This window comes from Pseudorasbora parva, chromosome 15 (assembly GCF_024679245.1).
Source record: "Pseudorasbora parva isolate DD20220531a chromosome 15, ASM2467924v1, whole genome shotgun sequence".
Taxonomy (NCBI): domain Eukaryota; kingdom Metazoa; phylum Chordata; class Actinopteri; order Cypriniformes; family Gobionidae; genus Pseudorasbora; species Pseudorasbora parva.
Window position 1 is genome coordinate 31,457,844 of NC_090186.1, and position 17,996 is coordinate 31,475,839.

At 37.4% G+C, this 17,996-nt stretch overlaps 2 protein-coding genes across 3 annotated transcripts in view; one reads left to right on the forward strand and one right to left on the reverse strand.

The window, feature by feature from the left end:
* The first annotated feature begins 4,012 nt into the window (after positions 1-4,012).
* On the forward strand, positions 4,013-9,232 carry arpc5b (actin related protein 2/3 complex, subunit 5B). The gene is made up of 4 exons (XM_067417754.1): positions 4,013-4,271; positions 6,004-6,077; positions 7,462-7,638; positions 8,181-9,232. The coding sequence occupies exons 1-4, from the start codon at positions 4,133-4,135 to the stop codon at positions 8,241-8,243; spliced, it is 453 nt and encodes a 150-aa protein (XP_067273855.1). The 5' UTR covers positions 4,013-4,132; the 3' UTR covers positions 8,244-9,232.
* A 2,638-nt stretch (positions 9,233-11,870) lies between these two features.
* hmcn1 (hemicentin 1) overlaps positions 11,871-17,996 on the reverse strand; it is a 97,384-nt gene continuing 91,258 nt past the window's right edge. The window contains exons 98-107 of one of the 2 annotated variants that reach the window (XM_067417755.1): positions 17,684-17,746; positions 17,449-17,568; positions 17,087-17,221; positions 16,831-16,944; positions 16,618-16,743; positions 16,240-16,368; positions 15,072-15,434; positions 14,191-14,310; positions 13,917-14,043; positions 11,871-13,824 (exon numbers count right to left, since the gene is read on the reverse strand). In XM_067417755.1, the coding sequence (XP_067273856.1) occupies positions 13,458-13,824; positions 13,917-14,043; positions 14,191-14,310; positions 15,072-15,434; positions 16,240-16,368; positions 16,618-16,743; positions 16,831-16,944; positions 17,087-17,221; positions 17,449-17,568; positions 17,684-17,746 (1,664 nt within the window). In that variant the 3' untranslated portion in view covers positions 11,871-13,457. The remainder of the gene's footprint in view (positions 13,825-13,916; positions 14,044-14,190; positions 14,311-15,071; positions 15,435-16,239; positions 16,369-16,617; positions 16,744-16,830; positions 16,945-17,086; positions 17,222-17,448; positions 17,569-17,683; positions 17,747-17,996) is intronic. The other variant, XM_067417756.1, reaches the window with a different exon arrangement.

The following is a 17,996-nucleotide window of genomic DNA, read 5'->3' on the forward strand; positions in this document are numbered from 1 at the left end:
TTAATTATGCCACAAAAAAGGAGTCATTCTCATTATCTTACTCGTTTATATAAGATAAGACCCATTTAAAGGTAACGCTGATACATTCTTGAAATTCCCAAATAATATGAGAGAATTCATCATACTGTACAGCACCACTAACATCTGCATTCTTATCTTGGGTTAAACCCGGTTGCACCACAAATCAGAGAAAGAGTTTACAAATCCAGTTAGGTCATTAAGAAAGCAAGTGCTTTCAGTTCAGACATGGACAACTTTATACCCTTTACAGACATGTAAACGTGTAGATGGAGCCTGTTTATTTGGACTTGATGCTTTGCGGTTTCTCTTAATGAGGAAGGTCATTAAGGAATGCCTCTTCTGTCAAATAATGGTATCCTACCTATCAGATTGTGCAGCCAACACTTTATGTGCATTGTTTTAAGGGTAGGGGTAGGTATGGATGTTAATAAAGCTTCAAACCACATGAGTATGTTGCTGGTAGCACAATATGTTTCAACATCGCTATATCGAATTGTGTGCTACCTACTGTTTTAATGGGAGGTAGCAGAAATCATCAGAACAACGCCTTATTATGTGACGAGGTGAACTGTCATTTTATGAACCTCCCTTTATAAACATCCGCTGCTACGGTTATTGCATCACAAACATATCACATCTTTGTGCTACTCTGAATATAATAATAGGCTTCTAAAACAGACAACAGTAAACTGAATTACTCATGTCTTTCGATTATTTTTTTTAAAGTCCTACAATACGGATGAGGGAGTTTTCAAAAGCATAGTTTTTTTTTTAACCCATTGTGGGCTGTCAAACATATAGTGTTTGGATAACCTCCAGGATTAAGCTTTCACACTTATGGCCTACAATTAGACATACTATTCACAAACGGACTAACCTACAGTTGTTAATCGAAAGCATATTCTTCTAATAACCACACTATCCCAACCAATAGCCTACTAAATCAACCAAAAAATGTATGTTATTAGGCTGCATGACAGAAAACCTCCAAAACACGCTGCCAACAAGTTAAAAACAATTAAACGTGAATAACAAGCTATCCAGCAGCAGTGAGTTATTTATCAGTATAACCTATGTGTTGTTGCAAATATTACATAATGAAATATTAAAAACAAAGAAAAGATTTTTATATATATATATAATTTTTGTTCTATTATTTGTTGTTGAAATGTCGTAATATTACCAAAGGTTTCATTTGTTAACATTAGTTAATGCCAGAGGTGGACAAAGTACACAACTTCATTACTTTAGTAAAAGTATACTACTTGTCAAATATTACTCTGATTTTCTTATTTTTACTTTAGTAAAAGTACAGAAATATTTGTTTTCAAACGTACTTAAGTAAATGTATAAATGAACATTATGCCATCATGATGGTTAAGGCATATCAGTGATCCTCCATCTGACATACTAGCATACGCCTAATTTAAACTCATTTAAATACTTGTATAAAAGTTACAAAGTTCTCTATAAAGATGCTGACACTTTAAGGCCGAATGCACCGATCCAATACACTTCTACACATATGATATTATCCCAACTGTTTACCTTGACATAATCAACTTTTTTTAAGTGAATACTCGCCAAAATTAACATTTTGAGATATGGTTTCTTCCATTTTGCTATAAACTGATCAGTGTTTAAAAAATTCTGGGAAATCATTGAACTTCACACGACCCTACAAGAGTGGTTCTGAAAGGCTTTCTGCAAAAACCCTAACACCTTTTAAAGAAGAAAAAAATCCTTCACTGACTTTCAAAGGTACTACCGAAAGGACTTTCGCCATCTGAGCGCCTTCTAGCCAATGTAGTGGAGTAAAAAGTACGATATTTGTCTTTCAAATATAGTGAAGTAAAAGTCATAAGTTTCCATAAAAATTATACTCAAGTAAAGTACAGATACTCAAAATAAATTAACAAATGCTTTAGAAGTATTGCTCATTGTTAGTTCATGTTAAAGGGATAGAAAAAAATAAAAAAAATGAAAAATCTGTTATCATTTACTCACTCAATTTATTCTGACTAAACAGACGTTGGTAATCAAACAATTGCTGGTCATCATTGACTTCTATAGTGTGTGTGTGTGTGTGTGTGTGTGTGTGTGTGTGTGTGTGTGTGTGTGTGTGTATATATATATATATCTATATATATATATGTATATATATATATATATATATATATATATATATAATTTTTTTTTCTTCGGTTTTTACTATGGAAGTCAACAAGGACCAGAAACAATGATTTGGTTACCAACATTCTTCAAAATATCATCTTTTGTCTTTTTTGTGTTCAAGAAATGTATACAGGTTTAGTCAGAACAACTTAAGGGTGAGTAAATGATGACAGAATTTTTATTTTTTAACAAATGAAACATTATTGTAAAGTGTTACCAATGCCATTTTATATGTAGGCCTATGTTGCTCTTTTAAAAAAATCAATGCTTATTTTGAATTTTTTTATTAAAAAAGTATATTTGACATTAAAATATCCATACTTTGTATTTGTATATTTGTATTTATAACAAAATAGCCTAGTCAAATGGAACTATAATGTTACATTGATCAAAATTGAATATCAATAAATAATTAGATAATGTATTTTAGTAATTAGGGTATTGTTATTAAATATTTGTACATATAAATTCCATAAAATCCAGGCGAAAATAGCGCGTCTTACATCAAACAAAAGATATTCTAAACCATATATGGTTCGTCTTCACTTCCGGCCTAAGACGTGTGGCCTGGCTTGTAAAGAAAAAGAAAAAAGAAATGTGTGTGATGAATAAATTAATCCAGGGTTTACATTTACGGTGTGAACTATCGAAACCAGCTGCAGTATATTACATACTGAGCAACAGTGTGAAACATGGAATAAAATAACCCATGATTATGTTTACCAGAGGTTTAGATTATGGGATAACATTTTGAAGTGTGAAAACAGCGCCAGACACATTTCAAGTCAGCGAAAGTGTTCTGGCGCCACCTACCGTCAACGTACCCCCACTGCACATTAAAGCAGCCTGCACGGGTGCTATTAAATTGACCGACTTATTAATATTAATTTGAATAATATTTAAATATTGCATCTTAATATTATTTTAATTAATTCCTCGTTCCAAACACAGACATCATATCTTAGGTGTCTAGTTCCTTCGGAACACAAATGAAGATAGTTTTGAGGAAATCGGCGAGCTCTCTATAGACAGCAATAATACTTACATGGTCCAAAAAGTAAAGATTTGGCTATCGTTAAAACAGGCCACATTAATCCAGTGGTTCAACATTCATTAAATGAAGTGTGACGAAAACTTTTTGTGTGGAAAAACTAAACAAAACAAACAAACACATAAAAACAACAAAAATAAACAGGCTATAGCTCCTGCGTAACTCTGGCAGAATGTTATATAAAGTCGTTTTTGTTTTTTGTGCACATCGCTTCATGAAACTATGGTTGAACCATTCACATATTTTAAAGATATCATAGCCTACCTTTCTGGGCCTTTAAAGTAATTCATTTGGAGGGCTTTGAACGACATGGGAGACTGAGTGTGATTATGACAAAATTTAAATTTTTGGGTGAACTAATATAAGAATTAATATTGCGTCTTTTAAACGATTTCAAGTCGTCTTACAGACTCGTAATATCAGAAGTTTGTGGAGGCGATGTACCCTTGCTTGCTTCACTCCTATCTGCCTGCAAGATGCAGGTCAGGATCGCCGCAGTTTCAGGACTGCATTTCTAGCACCATATATTTTGTGTGACAGCGCCATCTAACCAGCTGTAGCCTACACCAACAGATGAGAACTGACTATTAATGGGTAGGTTGGTATCAATTAAACGTAATCAATTAAACAACTAAATCATTGCTAGGGCCCTAGAACTGCTGTCCTAGAAATGCGGTCCTAAAAACGCAGCCTCCGGGTTTCGAGATCCTGCTTCGAATTTAATTCCCCCCACGCTGTACCCGACAGAGGGCGCGCTATGCGGAAGTGATGGAATCCATCACTGACTAACAGTAGGCTGCAGGAACCGTCAGGCTCATTTAGCATAGAGGACTGTTACTGTGTTCGTCCAAAAGCGTTTCGGACGGGGAATAAATTGCCTTCATCATGTCAAAGAATACGGTATCCGATCGTTTCCGGAAAGTGGATGTGGATGAATACGACGAAAATAAGTTTGTAGACGAGGAAGAAGGAGGAGAAAACCAGCTGGGTCCAGATGAGGCAGAGGTGGATTCTCTCATCAGACAATATCCTTCTGTATTCACCAACATGTTGTGCATGATCTGACAAACTCTTGCATTTTCAGAGCCTTCTGCTCATAAAATAATCTCCGTGTGCTACTGTGCTTTATGATTGAGTGGGTAATTATGACTTCAATAATAGATGTACGGCTAATTATAAAAAGTGCTTACTTAGATCATTTAAACTAATACCTAAACTAGTGCCTATTAGCAGCAGAAGCAAGGCAATTGTATTTAGTCTTCATCCGGTAGGTTAAAATGACATGCAGTGATTTTCATAAATCATGTTGCCTGATACAGCAGCTGGCCTGCAGATTTCAGTGCATCAAAAGACAGAACTGGGTTGTGTTCATTATTCTACTCATTACATGTATTTGGCATGCAACACTTATATCGTGGTCTATATACGTCTTTAGTTTATAAATAAAGTGAGAGTCGCCACAAACGTAACGCCCGTTTCACACATACTCCGTCTGCAGTGCGTGTGCAGTGCGTGTTGCGTTGCGTATCCGTTGCAGGAGCCCCACACCCTGTAGTGTTTTCACATATGCTGCGTTTGCAGTCCGCAACTGATCCGCTGTTGCACGCCACAAACACGGCATTTATTCATTATTTTTTTAAATCCAAAAGTTTTTACTGAACATGCCTCGTCAGAATTCCAATCCTCTTTGTTTACTCTTTAACAGAAGTCAGGTTACATAGCCTACTACATTTAAACAACATTTTTTCAATTCATTAATTCATATTTATATATAAATATACTTTAGATTTAGCTCACACAAAAGGCAAAACATTTAAACATAGGTTATAGCCTAAAATCATAAACATTTTAAATTAGAAACTTAGAATAGTCTATTCAAAAACAGCCGACTCTCGTCTTTTCTTTCGTTTTTACACCCTTTGAAAAGAAATCCTGCAGGTCAAAAAGAACTTTGCTTTTCACCTCCAAGAAAGTACGAGTGCTCTCCATTATGGTACATTTTTTTTACCTCAATGCCAGGTAAGGTGTCGTTTTGTTGCTTTACTTGAGAAAAAAAGCCATGTGTTGACTTTGAAACAAGAGTATATTTTAAATGATATGCATCCGCTTTGAAATTACTAGATTTTCGCGTCAGTACATGTTTATTTTAATGCGAAAAATGTTCTATCACTTTAATGCAGCAACGCAACGCAGCGCAGCGCAGCAAAAAATAGACTCGGTACGAAAACGATCCGTGTACTGCTGCAGACGCAACGCTCCTGGAACGGACTGACGGACTGCATCCGCGTGCAGTGTGAACGCTGTCATCCGTTAACATGGGTACGGAAAAAAATACGCAACGCACACGCACTGCAGACGGAGTATGTGTGAAACGGGCGTAAATGTCCTATCGTGCTTCGTTCTGAACGTGCAGTAGTTCTGATGTCTGAAATGTCCAGACACGTCTTGACATTCCAGACATTCTTAATTAAAGTGTTTCTGCAAAAAGATGCAGATCTATTAACTGCAACATATTATTTTCAGGATGTGTGTGTGTTTATAAAAAAAAAATCTGTCATTTGAAACTTGTGTATTGTTTTAGTATAAGGAAGTTGAATTCATGTCCTTATATGTCAATTTTGGAGCACACAGGGCTTTATTTCCTGTTTTTTTTTGTCCATGTGGTTTCCTTGTAATATTTAAAGTGCAGCCTGTCCACAGCATGCATAGATGTTGAAATTGCTATTATACAGTGTTTTTCTTAACTCCACTCTGCAAGGGGAACCTCATGGGTGCCCTGCAGGCAGTATTAAAAAATCCACCAATCAACACAAAGAATCAGACTGTCAAGGTGAGTCATAGCACCTTTTTTCCTAAAAGGAAAGAGTATTTTCCTCTGATTAGCTATAGAACAACTCTTTACCTGCCAGCGTTTTAATTTTTAAGTTGCCAGCTAGTGTTTTTGGTCATTTTTACAAAAGGCCCCCAGAATATTTTGTTTAATAAATATCTGAACATGCAATATATCAAAAGAAAGCAAAGGTCTGTAAAGCCCGCCCAATCATAGCCTGGTCCTACCAGTCTGCCGTACATTTCATTTGTACAGAGAGTCTGGCCTAGCCTGACAAGCCAGACCCACATCAAGATGTTTGGTCTGGAAACTCACCATAGACAGGGCTCAATCCGAGGGGTGGGATAAACGGTTGTCTTTCAAACTCCCTCTGCACGCGATAGGATAGCGGTACACCAACCGGAGCAACGAAGGTGAAACAGAGCTTGTTGATAGATTAAACATTCGCAGTATCCGGTCGGCAAAACTCCGAACACATCTTCCCTTTTTAAGAAAGACTTCAGTGCCGTTCTTTGTCCTGCTCTCAGAGAAAAGCTTAAATCCTAGTCTTCCAGAGTCGCGGTCAGAGCTGATTCAAATGACCGCCGTTTGCCAGTTTCTGTGTTTACTGGAAGCACCCAAACGCAACTCGGCCGTTGTGATTATGGCCCCGCCCACCGACTCTATACATGATGTAATTGGCCCGGCAAGAGTTAGGGGAATACAGCTCAGAAGGGTATTGAGAGTTGCTAGACGACACTCGCGAGCAGATTAAATTTGCTGCCGCTAGGGTGCGTCTAGATTTGTAGCCTAAGTCTGGCCACTCTCCATTGACAAACGTTAACTTACATGAATTTGGGTACTCTGACTGGTTAAAAATTTATTCAGAGAAAACCAGAAAATATACCGCAATCCCAGACAGAGTTCTGAAGGAAAATTAAAATTGAGCGGAAGTACGTAAGGCGGCAGAGCCAGGCTAGCTCAATCATCCCAATGGCTTCTGATTAGTGGGTGAATGTTTCTGCACGTTCTGTCTTTTCAGTGGGCCAAAGTAATTTAATTCCAATTGAATTATATCTGACTCTGTGTTATCATGACCTCGAATTAAGTTTAGAATGCCAATTGAGTATCTAGTTGTATAATAGTTTATCTACAGATTTGATTAATCTGTTTAACTCTAATGAAATCATACCCATTTATCCGGATCCCAATAACACTCTGAGTCTCGCACTGGCCAGATTACGATCTCTTTATCACAAACTCGTCAGTCTTGGTCTTTAGACAGAGGCGAATGACTAATACTTTAGAGGCTGTACTGCACTTTGGCTAACTTCTCTATTAATGCATCATACTTATGAAGTGATAGGAACCAGATGAGATGTAGCCGTTTTCTGATATTTTGTAGGATCGTGCTGAAGGTCTGGTGCTGAAGGTGCTCAGCTCCTTCAAGAGTACTGACATAGAGAAGGGAGTTCAATCTCTGGATAAGAATGGTGTTGACCTGCTCATGAAATACATCTATAAGGGCTTTGAGCGGCCATCCGAGAACAACAGCGCTGTCCTGCTGCAGTGGCATGAAAAGGTAGGGTTAATACCAAAAGTAGCAACGGTTTAATGGCATAACGTGTGCGTTGTGCTCTGGATAGTTCACACAAAAATGTCTCACCCTCTAGCTGTCCTAGGTGTATACGACCTTCGTTATTCAACTTACACAGAACGTGTAACGCCTCTTGCAGTTTGTCTGATGTCATTTGTCGCGCCAGTTGTGCTTTTTTGCTAGACAATCTGGTGGAATGTAGATATTTTACTTTCTAATGTGTTAAATATGGATATTTTTCTTACACAAATTCATCAATTCACTTCAGAAGGCCTTTATTAACCCACAGGAGCCGTATGTAGTACTTTTATAATGGATGGATCCATTTTGTGGGCTTCAAATGTTTGGCGGCCATTATAATGTTTGAATTAGCCAGTACTTTTTTAATATAACTCTGGTTGTATTTGTCTGAAAGAAGATTGTCATATACACCTAGGATGGCTTGAGGGTGAGTAAATCATGGGGCACCTTTCATTTTTGGGTGAATCACCCAAGAGGTCAGCAGCTCAATTCTCTGTTCTCTTCAGGCTCTCTCTGTAGGTGGAATAGGATGCATCGTGAGGGTCCTAACAGCCAGGAAAACCGTCTAAACCGCAAGGAGATTAGCACAGCGCACACAAAATGACAACAACCCAGTCGGGAAATCCTGCCGGGACTATCAGAACAAAGCGATGACTTTCCACAGGGTACTGAAGAGGACCTCTCATCTAATATCAATGCATTTTCACCCTCTTCTGTTATATCGCTCTTCACTCACAGTCAAAAAAACGCATTACTGTGCCATCAGTTGTATGTTAGACTAACCGTAGCTTCTCTCAGGAATACTTTTCTATGCTCTTCTGCATTGTATTCAGCAATTCTGAACACAAGGGACTTGTTTGTAAGTTTATTCTAACTCTTATTATTAGTAGTAATAATTTACACCGTGTAACCTCTGTTATTTTAGTCTTGAAATGCACAGTTACAGATTGGTCAGTGTGTTTTACTGGCACTACGTCTGTCCACATCGACTGTGTCGGATTATGAATAATACTCTCCGGTGCATTAAACCACCCCGTCACTGATCCCTTCACGTTTGTTCTAAATCGCCAGACGCTATCCCATAGTATTTATTTTTTCATAACCAAAGCGCATTAGCTCTTATATTTGTAGAAGACGTTACATTGCTGATCTTATGCATAATCTGAAACAGCTGTTTGATTTTCTTAGCAGATGAAGCCATCTCACTAATCCTTTCACTAATGCTGTTATGAAGTATTAATGTCCTGTCTTAATGTATCAGCATTCCAAAGCACTTATTGCCGTGGACCATTGTTATTGTATGTGTCAGAATGCATATGTCTGTATCCATTGTATATCAGGAGGTGCTGATAAGCCAATTGTGTTGAATACTGCCTCAAAGCAGATCATTACTGATCTGAGACATATCGTCTGATCAGGGACCTGCCTCTACAATGCAGTTATACAGAACGACAAAGTGCAAACACTCAATAAACCAAACCGGTATAATGACTGCCTTATAAAATATTCCTTTTTTATGTTTGTGCTTTTGTGATTGAATAATAAACTGTTTAATATACACCTGAAGACCGGACTTTTATATTATTTATTTATATATGTAGGAATATTATGGCGAAAGCTCTATTGACAGCATCAATGTGTCAACTTTGTTTCTTCCAACTTTGTTTCTTGAATATTCCTTCCAAACACTACCATTCAAATATGTAGGTAGTAGTAGAAATATGTTTTTTTAATGTTTGCTCACCAAGGTTGCATTTATTAGATCAAAAATTCAGAAATACTGTTAAATATTAAACACTTTTTATTTGTTATGTTGATCTGATGCTTCTGAAACATTTTTTTTTATCAGGGGTTTAAGGGGCACGTAATTGTAAAATTTTCCAAGAATCAGCATTCTCCCCTAAAACTGATCGGACCAAGCCGATATATATATATATATATATATATATATATATATATATATATATATATATATATATATATATATATATATATATATTTATTTAAAAAAGTAGAAATTTCGGTTCATGGTCCCTAGGAGCTGCCAAAACATTCAAAGTGGGATGAGCCACTTTTACTAAAATGGCTATAACTTGTGAACGAAATGAGATATTGTCACTAAACTTGGCACACCAATTTAAGAGCTCGTTCCGTGGTTGTGTGAAAAAGGACCATAGGCCATTTGGTGACGCTATGACAGGAAAATAAAAACAGGAAAATGACTACAACTACTTCACTGTTAGTCTGATTGACATGAAAATATGCATGCAGTGTCTATGTCCGCATAGACAATCATGGCACTTTGGAGACTGACCAATCTCAAAAAACATGTCCGCCATCGGCCAAATCAGTTTGAGCGGTAGACTAGGGCTACGTTCCACTCCACTTTTAGACGCGCACTTGTGAACTTCCCTCGGGGGAATCTTTGCTGCCATTTTGAAGTGTGTTCCACTTGGTAAAGTAGATGAAGGAAGTTTATATAGACAGACCCCTCGCTCCCTCTTTCAAAAGTCTACTTCATATGTATACTTCAAGCAGCTGGCTCGATACCACAATTTTGGCTTCGGTAAGGTACCACAATCTAATACCGAAGTACCGATATTAAATCGATACCACACGGTCTGATATTAGCGCGGGTATATTGCACAAGAATGAGTACAATTATGCAAGTTTTGAGTTTATAAAGTGGAAAATCACCACAAATGTTTATTAGTAAATTAATTAGCAAAGCTTATCACATCAAATCAGTCATTTGAAAACTTTCTTGTGAGAAATAATTGCAGCAAAAATCTCTCAAAATTAGCAAATTGCTTCTGGGTTCAAAAGAGCACTACACTAAAGCAATCTGCATAATCCGATTCAACATTTCACGTTCGTCTCGGGATGGATAACGGAAATCATTTGAACATACAAGCGATTTTATAGCATTTCGTAATAACAGTTAACGTTACAGAAGTGAGCTCATAACAACGACACACACACTCCTATAACATAGAGCTCGCACATTACAAATTAAATTTCCTTAAACAGTCAAATACACAGAATTATGTAAAAAATGTCCGTCTTTAGTGAGTATTCGCATATACACAGTCGGTTGTGTGTACGCGAATGTAAATAGTGCAATAGTACGCATGCAAATATTATTGGATCTAAATGCCATTGGTTGAAACGAAAGCTGGAGATTTTGTGATATTCGATCTTACGTTAGGCTATGTATGTGCGTTGATTAGTGTAAAAAGAAAATAAATGTGTAAATGAGATGGTTTGAATGATCCACTGACCTGTCGATCTCGTCAGTGACAGACAGATGCTTCTTGGCTTGGTTTGATGGTTCTTCATCAGTTTTATAAGCAAAGTAATTACAAATTCCACTTCTACTCCTCTCTTTATTAATTAATTTTGGGCATCTTGAGTGAGATTTAACTGCTTTATCCATTTTGTTCGTCTATGTTGTTGTCACATTTGCCGTTTGTTTCGGATCTGGGTAGCGCGCTGCCATCTAGCGGTGAACTTCGGAAAAGCAGCATATACCGAAATGTGCAAATCATGATATCGTACCGTTTGAAATAAAAAATATACCAGTATTTTTAGTACCGGTATACCGCGCATCCCTAAATATACCAAAATGCAACACAATTGTGACATCACCGGATATCGTGTTTAATTACCCGACCACAAACAACTCTATGATATATTATAATTGAATTATATTTATACAACCTAAACACACCTAGATATAGAATACTGCTTTAAACAAAGGAAGAAAAAAAAAATCAATTCACTAGTGGATTATAAGTGATCAAGGGCATAGGGCTTTCCAATTCAGCTCATTGCCAATAGCGGGCACTCATGCAACACAACATTGAAGCACATCTGAGTGAACAATTATCAAATTACAAATAAAACATAATACATTTTTACGGCCGTGCTTAAAGGCCTTTAAGCACTTGAACCCCGATAATTGCTGCTCACAGCTATATTTATTATCAATGTTAAAAACAGTTGTGCTGCTTAATATTTTATGGAAACCATTTTCCAGGATTCTTTGATGAATAGAAAGTTCAAAAGAATGGAATTTAGTCCAAGAAGAGGGCTGTGAGCTTGGAATTGGGCCCAAACCCAGAGTACCCCCCAGAATCTTACTGACCCCAAACTTTTAAACAGAAGTGTATGCAGCTTTAAAATGACCATCAAAATTAATTGTACATTTTATTGCTTTTTAAAAAAAAGGAATACAACATAGTATTACAAATAAAAAACCCAAATACTTATATACATATCATGACAATAGAATACACCTTGATTACTGTCAAAGTTACAAAAATACTCCAAATGTGTATGAACCTGTAATAATAATGAGACATTGCTATTATGTGCATAGTTACTAGTTGACAATACTCTCTTCAAGAGTAAAGGTAGTGCTTACCTGAGGTGGACGTCCTTTTCATTTTTACTGCAGATGCGGCTTAAACCTCATCGTCATGTTAACAAACAAATTTAAACCAATAAAATCTTCCCCATCTCATTTCATAGAAAGCAATGGAGGGACTTGAGTTTCTTTCATATATTCAAGCAATTCCTAATAAGTTAATAGGTAGACATATGCAAATGTATTGGAAAACACCACCCATAGTCTTGCTGTACATTCTGATGAAGGTTTCTCTCAGTTCACGGTGTGGCTGAACCCTTAACTCGCCTTAAAACTGGTTTCAAGTCTTTCAAGTGAACTCCAGAGAGCAACGTCATCTGTCTGCAATTCGGCACTTCCAGCCTTCAAGGCCTTACACATCAACATGACCTGTGAGAATCTCTTCAAGTGGTGGATCTGCACTCGCGCATATACACTCTCATACAAAGAAGCACACTTCTCAGTCATGCATGTACAAAAACTGCACCATTCTCAGAGGTTGCGCTTTAAAAGATTTGATCTAGATATACTGGCTTGTAATTTTTCTCTCACGCTCTATTTTTATCTGTCAGGAAATTACTGATACGGCTGATATATATATTTTTAAATACCACTGATATTACAAGAATTTCTGCGCCATGAGCTCTTTGAGTCTTTTTTGGCCTTTTCTTACACATACTTTGGTCTCACAATCTGGTCACTTGATTTAATGATCAAAATGGTTCCACTGATACACACTTGAAATCTCTTGTTTCTCTCCCAAAATCTCTGTCCTGTTTTATTTTCGCTGGGGTGCTTTAAAACTTAAATGAACTTTATTTAAGAAATGTATTTCAATTAATCATAAAATGGCCCTGATATGTCACTAGACATTAAGAAATCATGTTAATTTCAAATACTTATATCACTGACAACAGTAGTCCGGCCAGGAAAATATAATTTAAAAGTTGTTGTTGCAGCCCTCAACTGATGTTGATGTTGACATGTTGTGTTTTGGCCTGAAGCTCCGCCCTCCACCTATCTACCAATCACAAAGTCAGTTGTGTTTCTGCATACGGTTTGCCAGCTCTGCTCTAGTTACCACAGCTACAAACGTTCCTGCTGGATCCTGCAGCCTATCTGGCAACCTCGAGTCAGGGGGAGGGGATATGATTGCAGTACCAGTTTGACCACAATCTTAGATACACTTCATTTAAATTTTCTTCACTATTCTGCAATTCTAAACCCATTAAGAAACCCTAAATATGTGAATATTTCGAATGTAGGGACATTTAGGAAACCAGATTTCTTATTTTTTTATCTGTCAAAACATTTCTTTTTAGCGCAACCTCTGATCGTTCCCTCTCTTCATAGGCTGTGGGATGTAGTAAAGTGCTCAGTATGGATAGGCTGAGACAGCGATGTAGACAATGAAGGTGGTCTGGTACTCTATTCCTCCATCGGCGCTGTAAGACAGGGCTCGTACCTTCATGCGGTACGTGTGAGGTTCGCGCAGTGGCCGTGTGGTGAACAGAACACCTTTGAGGTTTTCGTCCCGGAGGGTGAAGGGCAGAGTCGTGTCCTCATCAACCACTAAGAAGGAAGTGCGGGGGTGGACAACTCCATCCTGGGTGTAGGCAACCAGCCGGATCAGGTCCTGATTTGCGGCGATGCCAAAGGGCAGGGACAGCAGTTTGTACTCCAGTGCATACGGGCTCAGGGCGCACTCCAGATCATTGGGCGGACAATTCTTCAGGCAGAACCTAAGAGGAGAAGCAGAACTCACTTTATTTAGAATGATCAACTAAGTAAAAACAGACAATTGCACACACAAAAAAAAGAGTGGCAGTCTCACCCTGTGGCTGGATCTCTCTGATAATTGGGAGGGCAAGGTGTGTCGATGCACTGGTAACTCCCTCTCATGTTGAAACACATCCTGTTTGCACCACACTGAATGTTCTGCTCCAGGCATTCATCTATGTCTGTCCATATAAATACCAAAAGTGAGCAATACAAACCTCTCATATTTAGTATATTTAGACTTTTTTCTTTAGATTATGTTTGGTTGCTCTCTAAAGAAGTTAGCACATGTATTGTGTTTTTTTTGTTGCATGTCTTCATGTTCTTACCTTGGCAGGTTTTGCCGTTGGTCATAAGGCGATAACCGTTGGGACACAAACACCTATGGCTGCCTGGTGTGTTCATACACTCATGTTGACATATATCCCTCTGTTCACATTCATTAATATCTATAAACACAAGATGGGTAATAATTAATGGGCTATTTTCTGGAAATGTAAGTGTCCCCATGACTTACTATTAAAATGGGTAACACGACATTTAACATATAGACAATTTGTGTTAAATTAGTATGCAATATAAAAAAAACTTAAATGAAACAATCAGTAAACGGACAATTTGCATGCCACCATTTATCATTTTTATGTTTATATATATATATATATATATATATATATATATATATATATATATATATATATATATATATATATATATATATATACACACACATACAAATATGGGAGGAACTATTATATTTCAATGCTTTGGTTAGCTTTTTGGTTTTTGCTCACAAAGCATTTTGGGTCCTCAAAGAAACTTTGTATTCACTAGCAAAAATTGCATGTGAAATAAATATTTTCCTTATATCTTGGTTTATAAATGTATATAAATGTATATATGTATATAAATGTGTGTGTGTGTGTGTGTGTGTGTGTGTGTGTGTGTGTGTGTGTGTGTGTGTGTATGTGTGTGTCTTAAAACACATTTAAACTGAGCAATACTATCAAAACAGCTTTTTTGGCACCGTTTTTACAATTTTATAAAAATACACTGCATACTTTTTAAGACATTCGCTTAAAGTTACTGTTCAATACTCTAACCGTTTAAAGATCAAGAATGCAGTACAGTGTCATATCGTACATATACATGTAGCATATGACATAAGACCCAAACTTCACTACAGATCAACAGTTACTCTTGTAGTTACCTAAACACTGGCCATTTTTTGCCTTAAAACCGGGTGAGCAGGTATTGGTATCCCTACGACTGCGTGAAGGGGCATTGCTCAGTCTGTTGGCCATTTGACGGCCCCCGATGGGGACATATGAGTGGTAACTTTGTGAAGTCAGGCTATGGTAGCGCTGCTGGTAGGAGCTCCGATCAGAGGAGGATTGTGATGTTCTGTACCCATATGAGAAACTCTCATAGTTGGGCAAGCGCTCTAGTCCGGCACAGGACTTGCCATCACCCAGGAGGTGGAGCCCCGGTGGGCACAGGCACTTGTAGCTGCCAGGGCTGTTCACGCACTGATAGGCACAGGGCACTGGTACCAGCTCGCACTCGTTTATGTCTGCTCTCACAGCAAGGCCAACACAAAGAAAGAGAAATGGGGGGGAGGTAAAATAAAATAATAATAATAACATAAAGGAAATAGAGTTGAAATGAAAATAAGCAGACCAAAAGAAGAAGAAAAAAGAAGGGGGTGAGAAAAAAAATACTGGACATGAGTAGCTATCCCTCAAAAGCATGTTCCTTATGCAAAAATATTGTATTTGTTGAAAATATTAATTGTATTTAGTGGTTCCTCATTATGTCTATGAATACATTAGACTATTCAAACTCATTCTTAGAACTGAAGATAAACTTTGAATGCCAAAACTGTCACTAAAGGACATTTTAAAAAATGCCACAGCAAAGCATAGCACTTCTGGGGAGAATCCCAAGCAGGAAGTTGAGGGGTAAGGTCAAAGATAGAGGAACAGATAGAGGAAGTAATTATAGTCGTGCTGGCCTTGCTGTAAGTGTGAACCTACGTACTTACCGGTACAATATCCCTCACAATTACATCTTTAGCAGCTCAGAGACTTGGATCCTTGATTTGGTATCAGTGACTGTGTCTTCTTTGTTACTTACGGTTATAGGTTGGTTAGTTTAAAAACACTGTGGCAAAATAAGCAAGCTTTGCGAAAGGAAGTGACATCACAGGTTCTGAATGCTGTTTAGGTGAGGGTTGGCACAAAGAAATGAACTGTAGCAAAAGAATGAGGTAGGTAAAGATGAAGGGAGGAATGCAGGGTGGCGTTTGGCAGGAGAGCAGCAACCATGTAGGATTTTTGGGAGAGGATTAAAGTTAGATGTGGGGAAACACTACGTACCAAGGCAGGGGCGGCCCACACCCTGAGAGCGGTACCCCCTCGGGCAAGTGCAGTGGTAGCTACCTCTGGTGTTTTCACAGATCTGATTATACCTGCACTGATGTGTGCCATCATGGCATTCATCAATATCTACAAGCAGAATAAAAATGTATTATTTGATTTGATCATAATCTAATTATGCAATCAAAAAAGTATAAATAATACAATTAATATTTATTTTAAATATAAACAAAACTTGTTTTATTAATTTAAAGCTTTACACACACTAGTGCTGGGGAAATTTTTTCGTGTTTAATCACATCCAATGAATTTTTCCCAAGCACTTAATATATAAACACATTTATGTATATGTATATGAGCAATAAGATCTTCACAAACCTATGCATGTGTTATTGCCTCCTTTGGTCATGCCAGTGGGGCAGAGGTCAATACAAGTGTATCCACCACGTGTGTTTTTACACTGTTGATCTGAGCGACACACTCTCTGTTTGCATTCATTTATGTCTGAGGAGAAAAAATCATAACTTTAGTTTCAGTTGCATAATTGTACAAACCCAACAAGACTAAGCTTTAAACCATGAGACAGTGTACCAATACAGCGCCGATTCCTGATTTGGTACCCTGGCTCACAAGCACAGCGGAAGCTGCCAATGGTGTTTAGACAGTGCTGATGGCAAGGGTTGGATTCCTGACACTCATTCACATCTGTAGAAGCAAGATTAAAGCAAATGAAATGTATGCTAAGATGAAGATGATGAATAGAAATCATATAAGACTATGCCATATACAAGTACACAGATAAACATTATACATAAATAAACTTATAAAACTAGGGGACAATTGTCACCTAAGCAGTTCAGCCCATCTGCTGTTCTTCTAAAGCCCCGCCCACAGCGCATCACACAGCGATAGGAGCCAATGGTGTTCTCACAGTCTTGTCCATCATGGCACATGTGCCCACCAAGTGAACACTCATCAATATCTATGGTAAACAGAAATTAAAGCAGCTGTTCAACTTAGATTACAGAAATAACAGATCATATACTACCGTTGAAAGTTTGGGGTTGGTAGGATTTATTTATATATTTTTATAAGTGTCTTATATATGACGTCTCTTATGCTAACCAAGGCTACATTTTGTTTGATCAAAAATTCAGTAAAAACACTAATACTGTGAAATATTATTACAGTTTAAAATCACTTCTGTACCCTGGCATGTTCTGCCATCAGCTGAGATGGTGAGTCCTCTGGGACAGGAACAGTAGTACGTGCCTATAGCATTGTGGCAAGCATGTGAGCAGGGATTTCCCTCCACACACTCATTCTCATCTTCATCAGCAAAAAAAGGACAAGCACAGAATCTCATCAAAGAAAGAACTCCTTGTATTTCCACAAATGATGACTATTATCTGTATTATACAGTAAAGGTATTGTCTGACTGTACCTGCACAATATGGCCCAGCAGGGTCCAGTTGAAAACCACTGGGACACTGATTACTGCGCTCTCCTGAGGACAAAAATATGTTGTAATAGGAGAGGGATAGTTTTTAAAACTCATATAAACTATTAAATAAAACAAATCTAAATAATAATGATATTTGTATGATGTTTTGTAATTTGTATGATGTTTAGGGATGCGTTGTTATATAAATTTTGCATTACAATAAACTGAACCAGGCATTAAAACATTGTAATATAGAGAAGAAAAATTGATTTATTTTTTTATTTTTTTAGTATTTCTAAAATCCAGCAGTGAA

Excerpts from the sequence above, each read along its gene's own strand:
- arpc5b (XM_067417754.1), top strand. The coding sequence starts at position 4,133 with ATGTCAAAGAATACGGTATCCGATCGTTTCCGGAAAGTGGATGTGGAT. Across the intron at positions 4,272-6,003 it reads GGTGGATTCTCTCATCAGAC|AGGGGAACCTCATGGGTGCC; the intron begins AATATCCTTCTG and ends CTCCACTCTGCA. Across the intron at positions 7,639-8,180 it reads TGCTGCAGTGGCATGAAAAG|GCTCTCTCTGTAGGTGGAAT; the intron begins GTAGGGTTAATA and ends TGTTCTCTTCAG.